The sequence below is a fragment of the Maniola hyperantus genome, chromosome 26 (assembly GCF_902806685.2).
Source record: "Maniola hyperantus chromosome 26, iAphHyp1.2, whole genome shotgun sequence".
NCBI classification, from domain to species: domain Eukaryota; kingdom Metazoa; phylum Arthropoda; class Insecta; order Lepidoptera; family Nymphalidae; genus Maniola; species Maniola hyperantus.
This window is the reverse complement of record NC_048561.1, coordinates 5,552,718-5,578,573: the sequence shown is the minus strand read 5'-3', so window position 1 is coordinate 5,578,573 and position 25,856 is coordinate 5,552,718. Positions and strand designations below refer to the sequence as shown.

At 42.9% G+C, this 25,856-nt stretch overlaps 2 protein-coding genes across 2 annotated transcripts; both read right to left on the bottom strand.

The window, feature by feature from the left end:
* Positions 1-863: 863 nt before the first annotated feature.
* Positions 864-7,513, bottom strand: LOC117994252 (zinc finger protein ZFP2-like). The gene is made up of 6 exons (XM_069507689.1): positions 7,163-7,513; positions 6,734-6,908; positions 6,394-6,486; positions 6,139-6,273; positions 5,712-5,940; positions 864-4,851 (listed from the first exon to the last, which is right to left on the bottom strand). Exons 1-6 carry the CDS (start codon positions 7,234-7,236, stop codon positions 3,488-3,490), a joined length of 2,070 nt encoding a protein of 689 aa, XP_069363790.1. The 5' UTR covers positions 7,237-7,513; the 3' UTR covers positions 864-3,487.
* A 643-nt stretch (positions 7,514-8,156) lies between these two features.
* On the bottom strand, positions 8,157-25,758 carry LOC117994183 (zinc finger protein 345-like). Its single transcript, XM_069507676.1, has 8 exons — positions 25,481-25,758; positions 25,041-25,215; positions 24,698-24,790; positions 24,443-24,577; positions 24,210-24,244; positions 23,953-24,146; positions 21,784-23,092; positions 8,157-10,987 (listed from the first exon to the last, which is right to left on the bottom strand). The coding sequence occupies exons 1-8, from the start codon at positions 25,552-25,554 to the stop codon at positions 10,768-10,770; spliced, it is 2,235 nt and encodes a 744-aa protein (XP_069363777.1). The 5' UTR covers positions 25,555-25,758; the 3' UTR covers positions 8,157-10,767.
* Between the last annotated feature and the right edge of the window lie 98 nt (positions 25,759-25,856).

The window sequence follows — 25,856 nt, the reverse complement described above, 5'->3', positions numbered from 1 at the left end:
AAACTTACCTATATATACAGCTAACTACTATGAAAATGTCACTAAAACTACAATATTAACACTATAAAACAACACCAATCCTTTTCCAAATTGAATTTACAAATTAATAAAAACAAAGCACGAAAATTTCACGTCCGCCAAGTACGAAGTTTCCCGCCCTTTTTCTTGTTCCACCTTTGTTCCTTGATATCTTTTATTTCTGGAGTACTCTGTGATTTCTGGTCGGTGCTTGATATACAAAGACGACAAAGACCTACAAAGAGTATAAAAATATCCGTAGATAGAGTAATAAAGGTAGATTGAAGTACTGTGTAACCGCGTATGAGACAGCGATAGCACGACGTAACGATGAATAACACGACAATTATTGTTACAAAAACATTGTTTAGTAGTCAATATTTGTATTAACCGATCAACAATATTTGTATTAAACGTTTTTTATGTGAAAACAAGTAAACAACTAATGAGAAATACAATTATTACGCTACGAATTCTCAAAGTTTGTTTTGCAACTAAAGTTGCATTCCTTGTATGTATTCCTGAAAAAAACCAGTTACACGATAAGGAACAAAAAATAGGTTAGCTGCGTCTCTGTTTATCACAATAGTAACTTTATCTGTGCTCTCTTTTTAGTGTGAATGAAAAAGCAAACGTTCTACTTTTATTACTCTATCTACGAAAATATCACAGATGTACACCTACATATGCCAAAAACTCAGTAAGGATTCTTGATCCTTTGTCCGTGGGCAAAAATAAAAATTCAAAAAACCGACTTCCAAAACCACAAAGTAAAAAATAACTTTTGTTTCTTAACGTGTATGTAATGTATGAAATCGGGCGAGCATAATAAAAGAAACTAGAAATCAAAGCGTGAAGCTTTTTATTTTAAGCATTTAATAGTGTAAGTAGTCATGCTTGGTACCAAAAATACAAATTCACCAGCAAAACCGCTACGAGCATGCGGACAAACACGCCAGGTGTGTGAAACCTAGGCATAGCGGCAGCAGTGCGGATCCAACGCACCAAGCTTGTTCAAAAATGTTGTGAACATCAGTGGTTGTTGTAAAAGATTAAAACAAACCCAACACATATTTTTTGAAATGAATTTGCATTGAGTCGTCGGCTGACATAGTTACCCGTGACGAATGTTTATATATTGTTGTAGGAAAATTATTTCTATTTTCGAGATGAATCTTTCATCCACCAGAATCTTTCATTTTTCGAGATGCAAAATGAAAGATTCTGGTTTTCTGGAAGTTTGCCGTACTGGTATGATTAGTTACTGTGAAAATTTTCCTCTCAAATATAAATACCTAGGTATCTAACCAGTTGCCAATGCTTCAAAAATTAACTAACTGAAAATATGTAGATACTTTGACTAGCTACCCTTTGCGAAGCCGTGGTGGGTCGCTAGCTTTGGATAATTTCAAAATCGCGATAGGGTACATCGTGAGTAAACCTGCACGCCTGAGACTTCTCCAAAATGTTCTCAAAGGTGTGTCAAGTCTGCCAATCCACACACTGCACTGGTGGCTCATTGCCGAACCCTTCTCTTTCCGATAGGAGACCCGTGCTCAGTAGTGAGTCAGTGATGCGTTGATGATTATGATGAGAGGACTCTATAGCTGCTCAAATGAAACTGCAGTTGTAGGTAGGCACATAATTTAAATACAAAATATAAATTTTAAAAGACTACATTAATTTCTTATATGTTACAAATTGAATTTACATTATCTTTACATAAGAATCACTCTCACAGTAATTTGACATATAAATCGTTTTCGTACAACTCGCCCAAGCCGAGATAAACGCGAACAACATTTTTCAGCGCATTACATTTTATATTGCTCACAGCTTACACGCCTCTGCTTCTGACAGTGCGACTCCTCAGGCGGCTCACTAAACTACTATTTTACAGACATTGGGGCCGATTCTTTAGTACACAATCTCTAAACTAAACTAAATTAATAGGTCTAAATCTAGTGCTCTCCTTTTCCACAAGCAACATTATGAAAGGGATAGCAATAGATTTAGACATGTCATTTGAGTTTAGTTTAGAGATTGGGTACAACGGAATTAGCCACACTGGGGCTGATTCTCTTGTACACAAGCTCTAAACTAAATTAACAGCTGTGCGATTGCGGTAGAATGACAGCTACAATGTCACGATCGCAATCTCTTCAGATTGGTTGGCGCTCGCTCATTATTGGCTACGGAATGCATTGTCGCATCAAGAACCGCACAAATTCAGCCAATCAGAACAATTGAAATTGTAATAATGATTGATGCAGGTTTTACGTAATCGACCTACTGGTCTAAATCTAGTACTATCCTTTTCCGCAAGCAACATTATGAAAGGGATAGTAATAGATTTAGACCTGTTAATTTGGTTGGTACTAGAGAATCGGCCCCGTTGTCTGTACATCAGCACAGGTGGCGCCAAACTTCTAGTTCGCTCTGAAGTTGTCACCAGTAAGTGTGGTATACCTGCACAGGTATTTAGCATTCTATTTGCTTTGTGCTCAACAACCGGCGACTATTCACTCCGTTGCAACTTTACAGTGCGACAAGGCTCTCTTGGCATTTCAATAACATTGACAGGGGGGCGCTGTTGGAGAACAAAGGCTTAGAATATTAAACAAAAACAAAGGGGACACTTGACGGCAACGTTAGTTCCGATTTTCGCCACGCGCCAAGTTAGCCTTGTGGCACTGTAGCTTCCTGTCCATGAAGCCGGAGCCGCACGGCGCGCGACCGTCACTTAGTGTACACAAATAGGGAATTTTACCCTTTTTTTGAAAAAGTGTCTTAATTTGATCTTAGGGTAATAAACTACCAAAAAATTCTCAAAAATCTTAATAGATCGATAAGTACAATAAAAATGCTTTAAATTTTGTATTTCTTTACCCGCTAAAACACTAGCCGCCTTTTTGTTTAGACTCATGAGCTGCCATGCAATATATATAACAAAAAGAAAAGTTTAATAAAATAAATTAACATTTTATTTCGATTGCTTATTGCTAATACCATCTTGTTTATTACATTTTTAGATTATTAGACTAGCTTATGCTCGCGACCTTGTCCGCGTGGACTACACAAATTTCAAACCGCTATTCCATCCCCTTAGGGGTTGAATTTTCAAAAATCCTTTCTTAGCGGATGCCTACGTCATAATAGCTATCTGCATGCCAAATTTCAGCTCGATCCGTCCAGTAGTTTAAGATAGATCCGTCAGTCAGTCACCTTTTACATATTTAGATTATTATGAGCCTACCGGACGGCGTTGCACCGCTGCCGCCATTTCGTTAAGTGAAACTAGTATACACAAAATGGCGGCGTAGGACCGGTTTGGCGGCGACGTCGTACCGTCGCGACACGGTACGACTCATATGCGACTTTTGTTTGTTTACACTAACTTACGGCGCAGCATCGCTTCAAGTACAGGAAGCTCGAAGTGAACTTTACTTACTAGCAAAAGTCTTAGCACTTAGCCAGTGTGAGTCCTCATGTGACTCACTAAATGATCATTTCGTGAAAATTTATAACTGCACAACTTACACACAAAAGGCTTTTCGCCAGTGTGAGTCCTCATGTGCCTCACTAAACTACTGCTTACTGTACATTTATAATTGCACAACTTACACACAAAAGGCATTTCGCCAGTGTGAGTCCTCATGTGACTCACTAAACTACTGCTTACTGTACATTTATAATTGCACAACTTACACACAAAAGGCATTTCGCCAGTGTGAGTCCTCATGTGACTCACTAAACTACTGTTTACTGTACATTTATAATTGCACAACTTACACACAAAAGGCTTTTCGCCAGTGTGAGTCCTCATATGCCTCACTAAACTACTGTTTACTGTACATTTATAATTGCACAACTTACACACAAAAGGCATTTCGCCAGTGTGAGTCCTCATGTGACTCACTAAATGACCATTTTGTGAACATTTATATTTGCACAACTTACACACAAAAGGCTTTTCGCCAGTGTGAAGCCTCATGTGCGTCACTAAACTACTGTTTACTGTACATTTATAATTGCACAACTTACACACAAAAGGCTTTTCGCCAGTGTGAGTCCTCATGTGGCTCACTAAACGACTGTTTTCTGTACATTTATAATTGCACAACTTACACACAAAAGGCTTTTCGCCAGTGTGAGTCCTCATGTGGCTCACTAAACGACTGTTTTCTGTACATTTATAATTGCACAACTTACACACAAAAGGCTTTTCGCCAGTGTGAAGCCTCATGTGCTTCACTAAACTACTGTTTACTGTACATTTATAATTGCACAACTTACACACATAAGGCTTTTCGCCAGTGTGAGTCCTCATGTGCTTCACTAAACTACTGTTTACTGTACATTTATAATTGCACAACTTACACACAAAAGGCTTATCGCCAGTGTGAGTCCTTCTGGGGCTCCATGACGTACTATTTTGAGTGACTTTGCGCTCTCTTAACTTACATGAGAAAGTGTTTGCGGAAGTGTGCGCCCTAATGTGGGTAACTAAGGAACTTTTCCGTTGAAATATCTTTTGGCAAACGTCACAGATATACTGTATCTGGTCAGTATAGTTTCCTAACAGCTGTGTACGGAGTATATCCTGGGAATTGGGTTTGTTTTTACAAACATCATTTTGCCTCGTTGTTCGCAAATTGATATTATCACTTGTTTTTGCCAACAATTCCTTCGGCTTTAGTACGGAGTCCTGGGATTTCCTTGAATATTCAAAAATGTTTGTATTATTTTCGAAAGACAATATATCCAACTCATCGTCTGTGTCAGTTGGATGCTCTTCGTTTCCGTGATTGGTTGCAAGTACCGAAGGAGCGACTGAAACAAAACAACAGCACATACTTAACCTATACTTCTATACTAATAATACTAATGCGAAAGTGTGTCTGTATGTCTGTTTGTTTTTGTTTAGGTTTTATGGCCCATTGGCTAGATACTTTGCATCCCGGAGACGGACATTGGCTACTGTTTATCCTGCAAACTTCAGAGGTCCCGCGGGATTTATCACGATGGCACAGGCATCATCTAGTTAGGAAATATTTTGTCGAAATTACGGATTATTTTGGACTAAAACATAAGGCCTTGCATTTATGACTAGATGTACTAGATGATGCTCACAACTTCGTCTGTGTGGATTTAAGTTTCGATATAACTTTTCGATTTTCCAAGATAAAAAGTAACCTATGTTCTTCCCCGGGATGCAAGCTATCTCTGTACCAAATTTATCTAAATCGGTTTGACATGGTCCATGAAAAGCTAGCAGACAGACACACATTCGCATTTATAATATTATTTCGCAATTTAAAAAAAAATTAAATAAAACATTTTTATTTAATTAAACTTTTACAAGAATTTTTGAATCGTCATCGTTATATGTACATTATAGTATGGAAGCATGGATGGATGAAGATCCTGATGAAATGAATCAAAATCCTTTCTTAGTACACACCTAAGATACCTGAGGATGTCCTCCAAACTAATCTCCAGGTCCACCGGTTCAGGCAGTGCATTGTCAGTCAGTCAGTCACAGTGCTGTTTTACATGTGTTGATAGAATACCAAACATCTGCCACAGACAGACAGGTCCCATAAATGTTAAGTTTATCTTTTGGAGTGCACGAAACTAAGATATCTGTCCCAACATAGGAGCTAACACGCGTGTAAAGTTAGTTGTCTTACCCAAAGCTTGATCGCAGTCTCCCGACGACTCCGACTTGCAAACTACGTGACTGGAAGGATATAACTCTGTTTCGGCCGTGGCTGGCTCGTCGTCAAGTTCTGTCCGTACGTCCGCGTCGGAGTGTGCTATGTACACATCGCAGTAGTCGGGCTCCGACACCGCCGAGACCATGTCAGACTGTAGTTGGTATTTTACGCGGCTTATCAATTTGACATGTCGTATTGTTATCTGAAACGAGTTCATTTCTTTAGGCAAATTGAAGCACCTAAAGGTGGCGACTGACCTGAAATGTCATCGCAGCGTAACATTCGCAACGAGCGTGTCCGTTACGGCGTCTGCTGAACATGTCACGCGGACTGAGTAACGTGTTACACTACGCTCAAATGACACAGGTGGCACCCTTACATTTTGTTACATATAACTCACCACTTCATGTCTGTCAAGTAGCTCCATCATCAGGGAGCGCGCTCTCAAGCTCTTGTCTCTGAATGTGCTAAAGTTCACCAGTCTCTGGGCACATTGCACACACAGCGTTTGTTTGAGCTTTCCTTGACCACACAACTGCAACAAACACAACTGATTCATATACAGTTCCATGTTAGAGCGGCCGTGCACTGGTCTACTGCTCCAGCAGTTGACTCCGCTCTTAGACTGCACACTGACTTATGAATGACAACTTACAGGATGTCCCATTAAATGTTCATATGCTTCTTCCAACTTGTATTTACTCATCAGAACCAGCTTGCTGCCAGTGTCCAGGCATATCATGCAGACCTGTGCAAAGTGTTGTGAGTAGAAATATTTATATAATAGCGTAAGTGGTAGAGGTATTTGATGATTCAAAAGCACATACTTGTAAAAGTTTATTAACAAAAACTATTCTTATCATTTGCACCTTTCATAATAAACTTGAATTGTGCACCGTATGTACTAAGGTTAGCCTTTGAAAGGGGCTATTAAATACCAACAAGAGTATGCATCAGAGTTTAAAATGAAAGCTACAATGTTAAGTAGGAGTTACCAGCACTGGTGAGGGGACAGCACCAGTACAAATCAGCCTTGAGCCACTTTCAGATTCATATATGTCATCATTTACAAAATGCTGCGAGCAGACCACAGCAGGCTCTGGCAGCAGAGTGTCTTGTTTGCCGAGGGCTCTGAGCCAAGCAGCACGAAGATGCACTTCTCTGGGGAACCTGCAAATTACACGCTGTACTTTAACACGGAGCTTCCGTAACGTGCGACTCATAATAATTAAACAAAAGGCAAATAGCTCTGCCTGGAGGGGAGCTCTAGAGTTAGATACAGACTCGCGCAGTTGTGACCTGTACTCCGATCAGCCTGGGTTGGCGGGAGGCAGGGCAATAAGGTGGCTCAGGCCAGAGACCTCCCTGCTGATAACGCATGGCCATGGGTTATAGATTAACAAACTTTTCAATGAAACACTCACTTGTAAAATGTAATATCCTCGGATTCGGAGACGACCTCCGCAGTGGTTTTGCAGAAGGGCACACAGCACCGCATATTTTCTAAAATTATAGTAGGTATTTTTGTTTTAAGACAAATTACAAATCTCTAACTGTCAGCAGCAGTTTCCACCAAGGTCACACGTGCCCTAAATTCACCGACAACTAAATACTGGTAGCAAATTGCACAACATATTTTAATTATTAATCCGGCATCCCATCAACCAGCATCAATCAGAAAAAATATTGTGCAAAAAGTATAAAATAAAACAGAAATAAAATCACTAAACTAATCACTACTACTTTGTTCCTTGATATCTTTTATTTCTGGTCGGTGCTTGATATACAAAGACGACAAAGACCTACAAAGAGTATAAAAATATCCGTAGATAGAGTAATAAAGGTAGATTGAAGTACTGTGTAACCGCGTATGAGACAGCGATAGCACGATGTAACGATGAATAACACGACAATTATTGTTACAAAAACATTGTTTAGTAGTCAATATTTGTATTAACCGATTAACAATATTTGTATTAAACGTTTTTTATGTGAAAACAAGTAAACAACTAATGAGAAATACAATTACGCTACGAATTCTCAAAGTTTGTTTTGCAACTACAGTTGCATTCCTTGTATGTATTCCTGAAAAAAACCAGTTACACGATAAGGAACAAAAAATAGGTTAGCTGCGTCTCTGTTTATCACAATAGTAACTTTATCTGTGCTCTCTTTTTAGTGTGAATGAAAAAGCAAACGTCCTACTTTTATTACTCTATCTACGAAAATCACGAAAATATCACAGATGTACACCTACATATGCCAAAAACTCAGTAAGGATTCTTGATCCTTTGTCCGTGGGCAAAAATAAAAATTCAAAAAACCGACTTCCAAAACCACAAAGTAAAAAATAACTTTTGTTTCTTAACGTGTATGTAATGTATGAAATCGGGCGAGCATAATAAAAGAAACTAGAAATCAAAGCGTGAAGCTTTTTATTTTAAGCATTTAATAGTGTAAGTAGTCATGCTTGGTACCAAAAATACAAATTCACCAGCAAAACCGCTACGAGCATGCGGACAAACACGCCAGGTGTGTGAAACCTAGGCATAGCGGCAGCAGTGCGGATCCAACGCACCAAGCTTGTTCAAAAATGTTGTGAACATCAGTGGTTGTTGTAAAAGATTAAAACAAACCCAACACATATTTTTTGAAATGAATTTGCATTGAGTCGTCGGCTGACATAGTTACCCGTGACGACTGTTTATATATTGTTGTAGGAAAATTATTTCTATTTTCGAGATGAATCGAAAGATTCTGGTTTTCTGGAAGTTTGCCGTACTGGTATGATTAGTTACTGTGAAAATTTTCCTCTCAAATATAAATACCTAGGTATCTAACCAGTTGCCAATGCTTCAAAAATTAACTAACTGAAAATATGTAGATACTTTGACTAGCTACCCTTGCGAAGCCGTGGCGGGTCGCTAGCTTTGGATAATTTCAAAATCGCGATAGGGTACATCGTGAGTAAACCTGCACGCCTGAGACTTCTCCAAAATGTTCTCAAAGGTGTGTCAAGTCTGCCAATCCACACACTGCACTGGTGGCTCATTGCCGAACCCTTCTCTTTCCGATAGGAGACCCGTGCTCAGTAGTGAGTCAGTGATGCGTTGATGATTATGATGAGAGGACTCTATAGCTGCTCAAATGAAACTGCAGTTGTAGGTAGGCACATAATTTAAATACAAAATATAAATTTTAAAAGACTACATTAATTTCTTATATGTTACAAATTGAATTTACATTATCTTTACATAAGAATCACTCTCACAGTAATTTGACATATAAATCGTTTTCGTACAACTCGCCCAAGCCGAGATAAACGCGAACAACATTTTTCAGCGCATTACATTTTATATTGCTCACAGCTTACACGCCTCTGCTTCTGACAGTGCGACTCCTCAGGCGGCTCACTAAACTACTATTTTACAGACATTGGGGCCGATTCTTTAGTACACAATCTCTAAACTAAACTAAATTAATAGGTCTAAATCTAGTGCTCTCCTTTTCCACAAGCAACATTATGAAAGGGATAGCAATAGATTTAGACATGTCATATGAGTTTAGTTTAGAGATTGGGTACAACGGAATTAGCCACACTGGGGCTGATTCTCTTGTACACAAGCTCTAAACTAAATTAACAGCTGTGCGATTGCGGTAGAATGACAGCTACAATGTCACGATCGCAATCACTTCAGATTGGTTGGCGCTCGCTCATTATTGGCTACAATGCATTGTCGCATCAAGAACCGCACAAATTCAGCCAATCAGAACAATTGAAATTGTAATAATGATTGATGCAGGTTTTACGTAATCGACCTACTGGTCTAAATCTAGTACTATCCTTTTCCGCAAGCAACATTATGAAAGGGATAGTAATAGATTTAGACCTGTTAATTTGGTTTAGTTTAGAGATTGTGTACAAGAGAATCGGCCCCGTTGTCTGTACATCAGCACAGGTGGCGCCAAACTTCTAGTTCGCTCTGAAGTTGTCACCAGTAAGTGTGGTATACCTGCACAGGTATTTAGCATTCTATTTGCTTTGTGCTCATCAACCGGCGACTATTCACTCCGTTGCAACTTTACAGTGCGACAAGGCTCTCTTGGCACTTCAATAACATAGACAGGGGGGCGCTGTTGGAGAACAAAGGCTTAGAATATTCAAACAAAAACAAAGGGGACACTTAACGGCAACGTTAGTTCCGATTTTCGCCACGCGCCAAGTTAGCCTTGTGGCACTGTAGCTTCCTGTCCATGAAGCCGGAGCCGCACGGAGTGTACACAAACAGGGCATTTTACCCTTTTTCGAAAAAGTTCTTTAATTTGATCCTAGGGTAATAAACTACCAAAAATTTTTCTCAAAAATCTTAATAGATAAATAAGTACAATAAAATCCTTTAAATTTTGTATTTCTATACCCGCTAAAACACTAGCCGCCTTTTTGTTTAGACTCATGAGCTGCCATGCAATAAATATAACAAAAAGAAAATTTTAAAATGAATTATAAAATTCATTTCATAAATTGTATTAACATTTTATTTCGATTGCTTATTGCTAATACCATCTTGTTTATTACATTTTTAGATTATTAGACTAGCTTATGCTCGCGACTTTGTCCGCGTGAACTACACAAATTTCAAACCCCTATTCCATCCCCTTAGGGGTTGAATTTTCAAAAATCCTTTCTTAGCGGATGCCTACGTCATAATAGCTATCTGCATGCCAAATTTCAGCTCGATCCATCCAGTAGTTTAAGATAGATCAGTCAGTCACCTTTTACATATTTAGATTATTATTATTATTATTATGAGCCTACCGGACGGCGTTGCACCGCTGCCGCCATTTCGTTAAGTGAAACTAGTATACACAAAATGGCGGCGTAGGACCGGTTTGGCGGCGACGTCGTACCGTCGCGACACGGTACGACTCATATGCGACTTTTGTTTGTTTACACTAACTTACGGCGCAGCATCGCTTCAAGTACAGGAAGCTCGGAGTGAACTTTACTTACTAGCAAAAGTCTTAGTACTTAGCCAGTGTGAGTCCTCATGTGCCTCACTAAATGACCATTTTGTGAACATTTATATTTGCACAACTTACACACAAAAGGCTTTTCGCCAGTGTGAGTCCTCATGTGCCTCACTAAATGACTATTTACTGTAAATTTATAATTGCACAACTCACACACAAAAGGCTTTTCGCCAGTGTGAGTCCTCATGTGACTCACTAAACTACTGCTTACTGTACATGTTGAAGATTGCAACAGCCATTGGCTCGAGACATCGAAACAGCTCGCTAGGAACATTACTTTTGCCAGACTAGCGCTCACGCCGGGCAACTTTTATCTATTTTTTACATTTACGAGATTAAAAGCTAATAGCTCGATACAATCGCTACTATTGCGAGACCTACGCTCGCGGTGGTCATTTTTTTGCCATTTTTTTATGTACCTACAATGTTTAAAATCTACTTTGCGGGACCTCTTCCCAGACTATGCTGTGTAATGTAATATTATTTTGTTACCATAGTAGAAATCTATTTAAATTATATATCGAATCAAAGATAAGAGAAAAAACCTGTATGAACACTCGTTTTCGATACTTACTTATTAGATGCATGCTTAGATACTAAATAGAACTTATTGTACATACCTACTTGTAAGATGCTAGATAGGACATAAGAAATAATGTAAATACTTTCATTTTAAGACTAATTTTATATACTTACTCATTGGCCAAACAGCCACCCCCTTTTTAAAAATGTATAGAGGCATCGCCATCTCCTTTCATAATTAACATAAGCATTTTTATTAAAATACTACCAAAACTGTGTAACACTTACTCTCCCATAGCTGTAAGTTACCGCTTCAATTGTTAAGATTAGACTGGGAGCCATATTTACCCCCACCACACAAATTTGCATTGTATGATTTTTTCAATAAAGAGTTTCGGAATTTCGAACGCCTCCTACTACATGTAGCCTACTACAGCCTGGCGAGAGCTCTCAAAGCCGACCCTGTCTCGGCCACTCCTCCGCTTTTACGTCCCAATCAACCGCCCGCCTTTGAAGATGTCGATAAGGCCGAATGCTTGGCCGATAGCTTAGAAGCCCAATGCTCCCCGAGCACCATCTCTGTAGACAAGTCCCATATAGAACTAGTCGAAAACAAACTAGCATCTATCTTCTCTTCCGCCCCAGGTGGCGATCCAATCCTCCCGACGAATAGCGGCGAAGTTCGTCAAATTATCAAAGAATTTCACGCCAAAAAAGCCCCAGGCCCCGACTCTATTAATAACAAAACTCTAAAGTTACTCCCCGACGTATTAATCAACCTCCTGGTTGTCATTTTCAACACCCTCATGGCGGGATGCTCCTTCCCCGACAGGTGGAAAGAAGCTACCGTTATAGGCATCCCCAAGCCAGGGAAACCTAGGAACCTCCCTACTAGCTACCGCCCCATTAGTTTGCTCAACACCCTTGGCAAGGTGTATGAGAAAGTCATCCTCAACCGACTTAGGTCCGTCGTAGAGGAGAAAAACCTCCTCAACGACGAGCAATTTGGCTTTCGAACCAGACACTCATGTGTTCATCAAGTGCACCGCCTCACGGAGCACATCCTTCTCGGTTTCAACCGATTCAAAACGAGAGGCATCCCAACGGGAGCCCTCTTCTTCGATGTAGCCAAAGCCTTCGACAAGGTGTGGCACGCCGGCTTGATCTACAAGCTTTACCATCTAGGCGTGCCCGAAAGACTCGTACGTTTACTACGAGAATTTCTCACCAATCGAACTTTCCGCTACCGTCTGGATGGAACCCTATCCTCCCCAAGACCTCTTCGAGCAGGAGTCCCTCAGGGCTCCCTGCTCTCGCCACTTTTGTACGCGCTGTACACCAGCGACATTCCCAGATCCCCTCATGTTCATATAGCCCAGTTCGCGGATGACACCGCTCTATACAGCTCCGACTTAAACTACCGGAACGTTAAAGCTCGACTCCAAAAGGCAGTCAGTAGCCTAGGCCACTGGTTCCGCCTTTGGAGGATAGAGGTTAACCCGGAGAAAAGCGCAGCAGTGCTCTTTCAAAAGTCCAAAAGGAAATCACAATACAAACTTCGACAGACTGAAATAACTCTTTACGACCGCCCCATTCCCTGGCAAACTAATACCAAGTACTTGGGTGTAACCTTTGATGACAAGATGAGCTTCGCCGCGCACATTCGTAGAGTCCGCAAGAACGCAGCGTATGTGCTCTCCCGTCTTTACCCCATGATTTGCGCAAAGAGCAAAATGTCACTTCGACATAAAGTCACGCTATACAAAACGTGCATCCGCCCAATAATGTCTTATGCCTGTGTTGCATTTGCACACCTGCCGCCCTCCTCTCTCAAACCTCTCCAAGTCCTACAGAATAAGTTTATGCGTACGGCCACTGGCTCCCCGTGGTACATGCGCAACGTGGACCTCCACAGAGACCTCCAACTCCCGACAATAGCTCATTACTTTAAACAGCTTTCCAAAAATTATTTTGAGAAAGCCATTAGACACCCCAACCCCCTAATAGTTGAGGCAGCGACTTACACCCCTGACCGAAACGACCCCCCAGATAAAAGACGCCCTAAGCACGTCCTTAACGACCCCGACGATCAAATCATGACCGACAATGCACCCTATCTCGTAGGGCTACACAATTCAACCTCATCACAGCGTCTTCGCCGGCGAAGACGAGGTCCCCGATTTCTAACGTCACCCGGACGTGGGCTCACGCCACGGCCTCGGGGGCGTACGGACTAACCAACAAAACCGACAACTCCACCCATCCCAACGTCATCCTAAGCCGTGGTCCGAGCCTCACAGGAGGCGCCCTTAGGAGGACGTTGCCCCCCGACCTCTCGAATTATTTCTTCGAGCCCTAGGGCTCACCCCCAGGCGGAGCTTCGCGCTCGCCAACCCCCCCGGTGACGCTGTAGCGGCCAATAGGGCCTACGCAGCATAGTCAATCCGAAACAACAAACAACACGAACGCCTCCGACCGAATAAAAGCGGGCACTTTCAGTGCTCGAGACGCACTTCCACTCTACGGCTCGAGGCGAGCGGACTTCCGTCCGCCTAACAAGAAAAAGGTGTTTTACTTCACCCCTCCCCGCTGTGGTCTCTGATCAACCGATCCACCACAGTGCATGGTCCATCGAGCGCCGGATAATAAGAAGCTGGCAACAACAATCAACATCGAGCCGTCAAGAAGTCAACGTCACCAGAAGTCTGCCTAGCTGAGAAAAGGAATCCATCACGAGCTGCGGTGCATTGAAGTGGACTCCGAAGAGTGCCGCCGAAGACGCAACAAGTGAGAAGATCGTTTCGTCGACTACAGACTCGAAGGCCGACAAGCAGAGGAAGAGGAATCCAACACGCTGCGGGTGCATTGAAGTGGGCTCCGAAGAGCACCGCCGAAGACCGCAACCGTGGGAAGATCGCTTCGCTCCGCAAGACCTTCACAGTTCGAAGTACAAGAAAAGGTATCGACCCATCGCTGCGGGTGCATTGACGTGGGGCTCCGACGAGTTCCGCTGAAGACCGCGAAGCCTGTTGGGGAGGTCGTTTCTTTACAGCGAACACCCTAAGCGGTTTTACCGCGCTTTTCTGTCTGCCACCTAACGGTGCCAAACGGCAGACAGTTAAGTCAACGCCTCACGGCGGGAGCAGTATACCGGACGATACTGCCAGCTTGCCTTCATTGGCTGTTAGTCTGGAACAGTCCGACCGCGCCAGTACGGTGCACGTGAGTTGGTGGCCTCCTGGAGGGCCCGCACTAGGGTAGTCGAGCGTTCCTCTCGCTACCTGCGCACACCAACCGCGTGTTACTCTCTGCTGGGCGGTTCCTACCCCTACCCACTCCTCACTTTCCATCCCTGGGAGAGCGTGTTCCTCGGGACCACTCGAACAGGTCTGATAGGGCCGATAGGGAGGTAGGGAACGTAGGGACGTAGGGAACGTAGGGAAAAGAAGACCAAAGATGAGCCACGTCGAAACAAGGAGCAAGAAGGCCAAGAAGGACTCATCCGAGGAAGAATCAACACAAACTAACAGTACGGACGTTACTGGCAACACAAAAAGCACGGAAGACTCCGACCGAACCGCCAGTACCGACCAAACGGAAAACACAGAAGAAACTATAACGATGGAAAAGAAACAATCTAGAAGAAAAGCTGGTTCACGCACCTCTGTAAGCAGACGCGCCGAACTACAAGCTAGCATACAAGCCCAGGAAAAAAGACTAGAGGCAGCAAAAATCGAGGCCGAGCTAGCCCAAAAAAGACTAGAGCTAGCACAACTAGCAGACAGCTCTGACCAAGAGGAAGACCCAGAACAGATCGAGAGAGTAAACAATTGGGTCAGCAAAAACCCAACGACCCCTCGCGAGAACGATGCTGGAATAGAAAACCTAATGAAAGCCTTCCAACAACACAAAATAGAAGTCGCACCTAGAAAACCACCAACCTACATGAGCGACCTTCCATACTTCGACGGGGATCCCATCAACTGGATCCCATTTAGCAAACATTTCACCAGCACAGCATCACACTTCATGGACATAGAGAATATAGCTAGAATAAGAAGAGCCCTCAAAGGACAAGCCAAAGAAGCAGTGAAGTCACTCTTATATACGAGTTCAACACCAGACAACATTCTGAAGGAACTGGAAAGACGATTCGGACAACCAACATACATCATAAAGGGACTACTAGCTGAACTACACAAGCTACCTAAAATGACGGAAGACCTGAGAGGTATAGGAGCCTTCGCCAGCGCAGTATTTAATGCAGTGGACACCATCAAACAACTAGACCGAACAGAATATCTATATGCCACCGAAATAGCCGACAAAATCATCGACAAGATGAATACGCTAGTCAGATTCAGATGGCAGGAGTTTAGAGCAGACAGAAAGAGAGAGCCTACCCTCAGCCTGCTCTCCGAATTCTTAACCAAAATGTCGAACGACTTCGACGAACCTGGCCCAAGCTATTCAAGACCAAAACCAGAAAACAACAAACGCCCATTCCGAAAGGCGAAAGTCAACGTCGTCCAAATAGAAAGTGAGTCAGAGCAGTCGGACGACGATTACGACAGCGAATTCGAAGAAGAAATGAAGATAGTGCTAGCCGCCTGCGCAATCGACGAAGAAAAGTGCCTCTTGTGCGAACAGGCACACGACATAACAAAATGTAACACCTTTCTGAGAGAACCCGTGAAAGATAGATGGGAGACGGTGAAACGATTAAAAATGTGTTTTAGATGCTTAAAAACAAACCACAGGCATCTATCATGCAAAGTGAAACAATGCGCAAAAGAAGGTTGCAGCCGGAAACACCACGAGCTTCTTCACCAGGAAAGAAAACTGGAAACAAATAAAATTGTATCAGTGAACCACATAGGCACATCACGAGCCTTTCTCAAAATCGTACCAGTAGAGCTGCACGGACCTAAAGGGTCGACGCGAGTGACAGCCCTACTCGACGAAGGGTCCACAGTCACCCTACTATTAGAAGAAGTCGCCTCACAAATAGGAGCCACAGGCCCCAAAGGAAGCCTACAAATCGAAGGCATCAGTGGCCACCAGATAAGGACCGAACAATCTTCACAATGTAAATTAAGAATAAGAGGCTTGTGCTCAAGGAATTACGAAAACCTGCAAGCCCACACCATTAACCAGCTGAATCTGAGACCTCAATCTGTAACGAAAAAAGACATCGAAGACTGCCCTCACCTCAGAGATATAGAAGACCAACTCATATACGACGGCTCGCCACCCACGCTACTAATCGGCCAAGACAACTGGCACCTAATAGTAACACGGGACCTCAAGGCAGGCGATCCAACGAAACCAGTGGCGTCGCTAACCAGCCTGGGTTGGATCCTACACGGGCTCAAGACGGAAACGCCCAAACCAGTGCTTTTCACAAATCACACCTTTGAAAAAAAAACTGAGGATATAGACGAACTAATCAAATCTCACTTCAGTCTGGACTCGTTAGGAATAACACCCAAAAAACCAACAAACGATCCCGAAGAACGAGCACTAGCAATACTTGAAAAAACAACTCGAAGATTGCCCGAAGGCAGATTTGAATGTGGACTGTTGTGGAAAACAGACAACGAATCCATGCCATTGAACCGCCGAAGCGCACTGCGCCGACTAAACGGCATAGAAAACAAGTTTAAAAAGAACCCAGAATTCAAAATAGACTACAGCAAACAGATTACAAACCTTTTGGCAAACGGATACGCAGAACCAGCTGCCACAACACCAACATCACCGCGAACCTGGTACCTACCCCATTTCGCTGTAATACACCCGCAAAAGGGAAAATTAAGGGTTGTATTTGATGCCGCCGAAAAGACAAACGGAAAGAGCCTAAACGACGCCCTACTGGCCGGACCCGACCTACTTCAATCCCTGTTCGGAGTCTTATTAAGGTTCAGGCAAGGACCCACGGCTGTAGCAGCCGATATAAAGGAAATGTTCCTGCGAATAATAATTCGCGAAGAAGACAGAGACAGCCTACGCTTTCTTTGGCGAGAGACCGAAAGCGAGGAACCAAAAGAGTACCGAATGAAATCCCTGATATTCGGAGCAACATCGTCGCCCTGCTCAGCGATCTACGTAAAAAACCGGAACGCAGAAGACTTTAAATCAAAACATCCAAAAGCAGTGAACGCAATACAAAGGTGTCATTACATGGATGACTATCTACAAAGCTTCGCAACCCCCGAAGAAGCCTTGGAAACGAGCCGCGAAGTGGACAAAATTCACAAAAGCGGTGGATTTGAGCTGAGAGGTTGGACATCGAACCACCCAGACGCAATCAAAGACCTAGAGACTGACCAACCAGACCACAAACATATTGGCGATCATGACAAATACGGAAAAACTCTAGGAATGATATGGCAAATAAACAACGACGCCTTGAAATTCACCCTAAATCTCCGCAACACGCCGGAAGATGTGATACACGGTTTACGGCCGCCTACGAAGCGAGAAGTAGCAAGCGCCGTCATGTCGGTATTCGATCCTTTGGGCCTAGCCACTCCGGTCCTCATCCAAGGAAAAACGCTTATACAACACCTATGGCGCACGGGTATAAGCTGGGACGACCCCATACCCGAAGACATGATAAAACCGTGGACAAAATGGGTAAACACCCTAGAATGCTTAGAAGACCTGAACATACCACGATGCACACATTCCCAAGACGAGGGGGAGCTACACACTTTCGTAGACGCCAGCGAAAATGTTTACGCAGCTGCAACATACTGGAGAACGATCGAACAGGGCAAAGTCGTCGTCAAACTCATAGCGGCGAAAGCAAAAGTCGCCCCGCTCAAGCCAACTTCGATACCGCGACTAGAACTCCAAGCCGCACTGCTGGGCTGCCGCCTAGCCTCGAGCATTCAAAACGAAATGGATAACTCCGTCAAAAGGAGATATTTCTGGTCAGACTCACGTACGGTGCTAGCATGGATCAAATCTGACCCACGCACTTTCAAAACGTTCGTCGCGCACCGACTAGCCGAAATAGAAGATCTCACTAAAACCAACGAATGGAGATATGTACCTACGAAACATAACGTAGCCGACGATGCCACCAGAAACCCACCTAAAGACTTCAATGTCGATCACAGATGGTTCAACGGACCCGAATTCCTGAAATACGATTCCGAAGAATGGCCACAAGATAAAAGCGACCGTTCCTTATTACCTACGGGCGAAGAAAAAGTACAAACAGTCGCAACAATACATCACAACGAAATGCCGATACTTGATGTAAAAAGGTTTTCATCATGGACACGATACCTACGAGCCACAGCCCGCTTCTTGCAAAGCGTCGACCGCTTTAAAGCACTTACCAAGAAAACCGAGAGCACCGCCGCTACGAAGCGCATCACGAAAGACAAAAGCTGGAAACCTCATAAAGATAAGACGAAGCGACAAAATCCACCGACCAATCAAACTCAAAACAAACCGGCAACCCCGCATAGAATAAAGCTAACACACGATTACATCGAAAAGGCCGAGAACCTGATAATCCGAGCCATCCAAAACGAAAGTTTCAAGACTGAACTCAAAACTCTGCAAGAAAATAAACGCCTCAATAAAACATCACGCCTTGGAAGACTCACCACCGTCATAGAAAATGACATACTGCATCTGCAAACTCGTCTTTCTGCTGCTAAAGACATAGCGATCTCCTACAAAAAACCTATTATACTCGACGGGAAACACCCAATCGCTCGACTAATAGTGAAACACTACCACCAGCAGTACAACCATGGCAACCACTACACCGTGATGAACGAGATACGCCAAAAATTCTACGTGACATCTTTGCGAAACACTGTGAAATTAATAGCAAGAGAATGCCAATGGTGTAAAACTCACAAAGCTATCCCTGCTGCAGCACCAGTTGGAGACTTACCAATAGAACGACTGAAACAGAAACAGCATCCGTTCACGTGTACAGCTGTAGACTATTTCGGTCCGATAACCATTACTATCGGAAGAAAGACCGATAAACGATGGGTGGCACTATATACATGCCTAACGACGCGCGCCGTGCACCTGGAAATCGCAACATCATTGTCAACCGACAACATGATACTCACCCTGAGACGCATGATAGCACGCCGAGGGACGCCAAGAGTCATATACAGTGATAACGGAACCAACTTCATTGGAGCCGATAAAGAACTTAGATACGAATTCAACAAAATGATAGAAAAAACAGAAGAAAAAGGAATTCAATGGAAATTCATACCTCCTGGAGCCCCCCACATGGGCGGAGCATGGGAAAGACTAGTGCGATCAGTAAAGACTGCATTAACTGCAACTCTGAATACTCGACACCCAAAAGAAGAAATACTGCATACGCTGTTGTTGGAAGCAGAACATCTCATAAACTCGAGACCAATAACAGACCTCTCGCTAGATCCAGATGAGCAAGAAAGCTTGACCCCCAACCACTTCCTTATCGGGCGATCAAGCGGCTCTCATCGCATGGGCGATTTTACCGACAGCGAACTTGTTGGGCTGACTACCTGGAAGACAGTACAAAGGCTTACCGACCACTTTTGGAAACGCTGGCTTCTAGAATATCTACCTACCATAACTCCAAAATATAACAATGGCAAAGGTGGATTCATCAACCCATCCATTGGAGACATTGTCATCATCATAGACAATTCTCTTCCACGTGGTACTTGGCCAAAAGGCGAGATCGTGAAGACTTATCCCGGTCCGGACGGAGTAATCCGAATAGTAGACGTCCGTACTGTTGCCGGAATACTGAAGAGATCAACTTCCCGCCTGGTGAAAATCACACAATCTTCTTCCGCAAATAATGGTGCTCCAGATTCCATCTTCGCACGAGGGGGAGACTGTTGAAGATTGCAACAGCCATTGGCTCGAGACATCGAAACAGCTCGCTAGGAACATTACTTTTGCCAGACTAGCGCTCACGCCGGGCAACTTTTATCTATTTTTTACATTTACGAGATTAAAAGCTAATAGCTCGATACAATCGCTACTATTGCGAGACCTACGCTCGCGGTGGTCATTTTTTTGCCATTTTTTTATGTACCTACAATGTTTAAAATCTACTTTGCGGGACCTCTTCCCAGACTATGCTGTGTAATGTAATATTATTTTGTTACCATAGTAGAAATCTATTTAAATTATATATCGAATCAAAGATAAGAGAAAAAACCTGTATGAACACTCGTTTTCGATACTTACTTATTAGATGCATGCTTAGATACTAAATAGAACTTATTGTACATACCTACTTGTAAGATGCTAGATAGGACATAAGAAATAATGTAAATACTTTCATTTTAAGACTAATTTTATATACTTACTCATTGGCCAAACAGCCACCCCCTTTTTAAAAATGTATAGAGGCATCGCCATCTCCTTTCATAATTAACATAAGCATTTTTATTAAAATACTACCAAAACTGTGTAACACTTACTCTCCCATAGCTGTAAGTTACCGCTTCAATTGTTAAGATTAGACTGGGAGCCATATTTACCCCCACCACACAAATTTGCATTGTATGATTTTTTCAATAAAGAGTTTCGGAATTTCGAACGCCTCCGACCGAATAAAAGCGGGCACTTTCAGTGCTCGAGACTCACTTCGACATAAAGTCACGCTATACAAAACGTGCATCCGCCCAATAATGTCTTATGCCTGTGTTGCATTTGCACACCTGCCGCCCTCCTCTCTCAAACCTCTCCAAGTCCTACAGAATAAGTTTATGCGTACGGCCACTGGCTCCCCGTGGTACATGCGCAACGTGGACCTCCACAGAGACCTCCAACTCCCGACAATAGCTCATTACTTTAAACAGCTTTCCAAAAATTATTTTGAGAAAGCCATTAGACACCCCAACCCCCTAATAGTTGAGGCAGCGACTTACACCCCTGACCGAAACGACCCCCCAGATAAAAGACGCCCTAAGCACGTCCTTAACGACCCCGACGATCAAATCATGACCGACAATGCACCCTATCTCGTAGGGCTACACAATTCAACCTCATCACAGCGTCTTCGCCGGCGAAGACGAGGTCCCCGATTTCTAACGTCACCCGGACGTGGGCTCACGCCACGGCCTCGGGGGCGTACGGACTAACCAACAAAACCGACAACTCCACCCATCCCAACGTCATCCTAAGCCGTGGTCCGAGCCTCACAGGAGGCGCCCTTAGGAGGACGTTGCCCCCCGACCTCTCGAATTATTTCTTCGAGCCCTAGGGCTCACCCCCAGGCGGAGCTTCGCGCTCGCCAACCCCCCCGGTGACGCTGTAGCGGCCAATAGGGCCTACGCAGCATAGTCAATCCGAAACAACACAAACAAAAAAATGCTCGAGACGCACTTCCACTCTACGGCTCGAGGCGAGCGGACTTCCGTCCGCCTAACAAGAAAAAGGTGTTTTACTTCACCCCTCCCCGCTGTGGTCTCTGATCAACCGATCCACCACAGTACATTTATAATTGCACAACTTACACACAAAAGGCATTTCGCCAGTGTGAAGCCTCATGTGCTTCACTAAACTACTGTTTACTGTACATTTATAATTGCACAACTTACACACAAAAGGCTTTTCGCCAGTGTGAGTTCTCATGTGGTTTACTAAACGACTGTTTACTGTACATTTATAATTGCACAACTTACACACAAAAGGCTTTTCGCCAGTGTGAAGCCTCATGTGCTTCACTAAACTACTGTTTACTGTACATTTATAATTGCACAACTTACACACAAAAGGCATTTCGCCAGTGTGAGTCCTCATGTGACTCACTAAATGACCATTTTGTGAACATTTATATTTGCACAACTTACACACAAAAGGCATTTCGCCAGTGTGAGTCCTCATGTGACTCACTAAATGACCATTTTGTGAACATTTATATTTGCACAACTTACACACAAAAGGCTTTTCGCCAGTGTGAAGCCTCATGTGCGTCACTAAACTACTGTTTACTGTACATTTATAATTGCACAACTTACACACAAAAGGCTTTTCGCCAGTGTGAGTCCTCATGTGGCTCACTAAACGACTGTTTTCTGTACATTTATAATTGCACAACTTACACACAAAAGGCTTTTCGCCAGTGTGAGTCCTCATGTGCTTCACTAAACTACTGTTTACTGTACATTTATAATTGCACAACTTACACACATAAGGCTTTTCGCCAGTGTGAGTCCTCATGTGCCTCACTAAACTACTGTTTACTGTACATTTATAACTGCACAACTTACACACAAAAGGCTTTTCGCCAGTGTGAGTCCTCATGTGCTTCACTAAATCACCATTTTGTGAACATTTATAACTACACAACTTACACACAAAAGGCTTATCGCCAGTGTGAGTCCTCCTGGGGCTCGATGACGTACTATTTTGAGTGACTTTGCGCTCTCTTAACTTACATGAGAAAGTGTTTGCGGAAGTGTGCGCCCTAATGTGGGTAACTAAGGAACTTTTCCGTTGAAATATCTTTTGGCAAACGTCACAGATATACTGTATCTGGTCAGTATAGTTTCCTAACTGTGTACGGAGTATATCCTGGGAATTGGGTTTGTTTTTACAAACATCATTTCGCCTCGTTGTTTGCAAATTGATATTATCACTTGTTTTTGCCAACGATTCCTTCGGCTTTAGTAAGGAGTCCTGGGATTTCCTTGAATATTCAAAAATGTTTGTATTATTTTCGAAAGACAATATATCCAACTCGTCGTCTGTGTCAGTTGGATGCTCTTCGTTTCCGTGATTGGTCGCGAGTACCGAAGGAGCGACTGAAACAAAACAACAGCTCATACTTAACCTATACTTCTATACTAATAATACTAATGCGAAAGTGTGTCTGTATGTCTGTTTGTTTTTGTTTCGATTTTATGGCCCATTGGCTAGATACTTTGCATCCTGGAGACGGACATAGGCTACTGTTTATCCTACAAACTTCAGAGGTCCCGCGGGATTTATCACGATGGCGCAGGCATCATCTAGTTAGGAAATATTTTGTCGAAATTACGGATTATTTTGGACTAAAACATAAGGCCTTGCATTTATGACTAGATGCACTAGATGATGCTCGCAACTTCGTCTGTGCGGATTTAAGTTTCGATATAACTTTTCGATTTTCCAAGATAAAAAGTAACCTATGTTCTTCCCCGGGATGCAAGCTATCTCTGTACCAAATTTATCTAAATCGGTTTGACATGGTCCATGAAAAGCTAGCAGACAGACACACTTTCGCATTTATAATATTATTTCGCAATTTAAAAAAAAATTAAATAAAACATTTTTATTTAATTAAACTTTTACAAGAATTTTTGAATCGTCATCGTTATATGTACATTATAGTATGGAAGCATGGATGGATGAAGATCCTGATGAAATGAATCAAAATCCTTTCTTAGTACACACCCAAGATACCTGAGGATGTCCTCCAAACTAATCTCCAGGTCCACCGGTTCAGGCAGTGCATTGTCAGTCAGTCAGTCACAGTGCTGTTTTACATGTGTTGATAGAATACCAAACATCTGCCACAGACAGACAGGTCCCATAAATGTTAAGTTTATCTTTTGGAGTGCACGAAACTAAGATATCTGTCCCAACATAGGAGCTAACACGCGTGTAAAGTTAGTTGTCTTACCCAAAGCTTGATCGCAGTCTCCCGACGACTCCGACTTGCAAACTACGTGACTGGAAGGATATAACTCTGTTTCGGCCGTGGCTGGCTCGTCGTCAAGTTCTGTCCGTACGTCCGCGTCGGAGTGTGCTATGTACACATCGCAGTAGTCGGGCTCCGACACCGCCGAGACAATGTCAGACTGTAGTTGGTATTTTCAATTCAATTCCCAATTATTGGCTTTTAGGTGTGCCAGCTGGGCACAGAGTAGTTGGTATTTTACACGGCTTATCAATTTGACATGTCGTATTGTTATCTGAAACGAGTTCATTTCTTTAGGCAAATTGAAGCACCTAAAGGTGGCGACTGACCTGAAATGTCATCGTAGCGTAACATTCGCAACGAGCGTGTCCGTTACGGCGTCTGCTGAACATGTCACGCGGACTGAGTAACGTGTTACACTATGCTCAAATGACACAGGTGGCACCATTACATTTTGTTACATATAACTCACCACTTCATGTCTGTCAAGTAGCTCCATCATCAGGGAGCGCGCTCTAAAGCTCTTGTCTCTGAATGTGCTAAAGTTCACCAGTCTCTGGGCACATTGCACACACAGCGTTTGTTTGAGCTTTCCTTGACCACACAACTGCAACAAACACAACTGATTCATATACAGTTCCATGTTAGAGCGGCCGTGCACTGGTCTACTGCTCCAGCAGTTGACTCCGCTCTTAGACTGCACACTGACTAATGAATGACAACTTACAGGATGTCCCATTAAATGTTCATATGCTTCTTCCAACTTGTATTTACTCATCAGAACCAGCTTGCTGCCAGTGTCCAGGCATATCATGCAGACCTGTGCAAAGTGTTGTGAGTAGAAATATTTATATAATAGCGTAAGTGGTAGAGGTATTTGATGATTCAAAAGTACATACTTGTAAAAGTTTATTTACAAAAACTATTCTTATCATTTGCACCGTCCATAATAACCACTTGTTATTGTGAACCGTATGTACTAAGGTTAGCCTTTGAAACGGGCTATTAAATAACAACAAGAGTATGCATCAGAGTTTAAAATGAAAGCTACAATGTTAAGTAGGAGTTACCAGCACAGGTGAGGGGACAGCACCAGTACGAATCAGCCTTGAGCCACTTTCTGTGTCGTAAATATCATCATTTAGAAAATGCTGCGAGCAGACCACAGCAGGCTTTGGCAGGAGAGTGTCTTGTTTGCCGAGGGCTCTGAGCCAAGCAGCACGAAGATGCACTTCTCTGGGGAACCTGCAAATTACACGCTGTACTTTAACACGGAGCTTCCGTAACGTGCGACTCATAATTAAACAAAAGGCAAATAGCTCTGCCTGGAGGGGAGCTCTAGAGTTGGATACAGACTCGCGCAGTTGTGACCTGTGCTCCGATCAGCCTGGGTTGACGAGAGGCACGGCAATAAGGTGGCTTAGGCCCTAGACCTCCCTGCCGATAAAGCACGGCCATAGGTTATAGATAGTATACGGACTTACATAACAAACTTTTCAATGGAACTCACTCGTGAAATGTAATATCCTCGGATTCGGTGACGACTTCCGCAGTGGTTTTGCAAAAGGGGACACAGCATTGCATTTCTAAGATTTTCAATTTTCCTTAAATGTAATATTGCAGGAAAATAATTCACTGTATTTAGTTACAGACATTTGCCAGCACGAGCACAAGCCACAGAGCAGAGTACATCAAAAAGGAGTACATTATATATACACAAGCACAGCACAATAAAATTTAAGAGCACCGACCAGAAATATAAGTTTATGAGCACCGACCAGAAATAAAAGTTTATGAGCATGTTATGAGCAAACAAAAAATTATATTCAAAGAGACAAAGACTCAAAGCTTCAAAGACACCTCAAAGAGTTCAATAATCACTACCT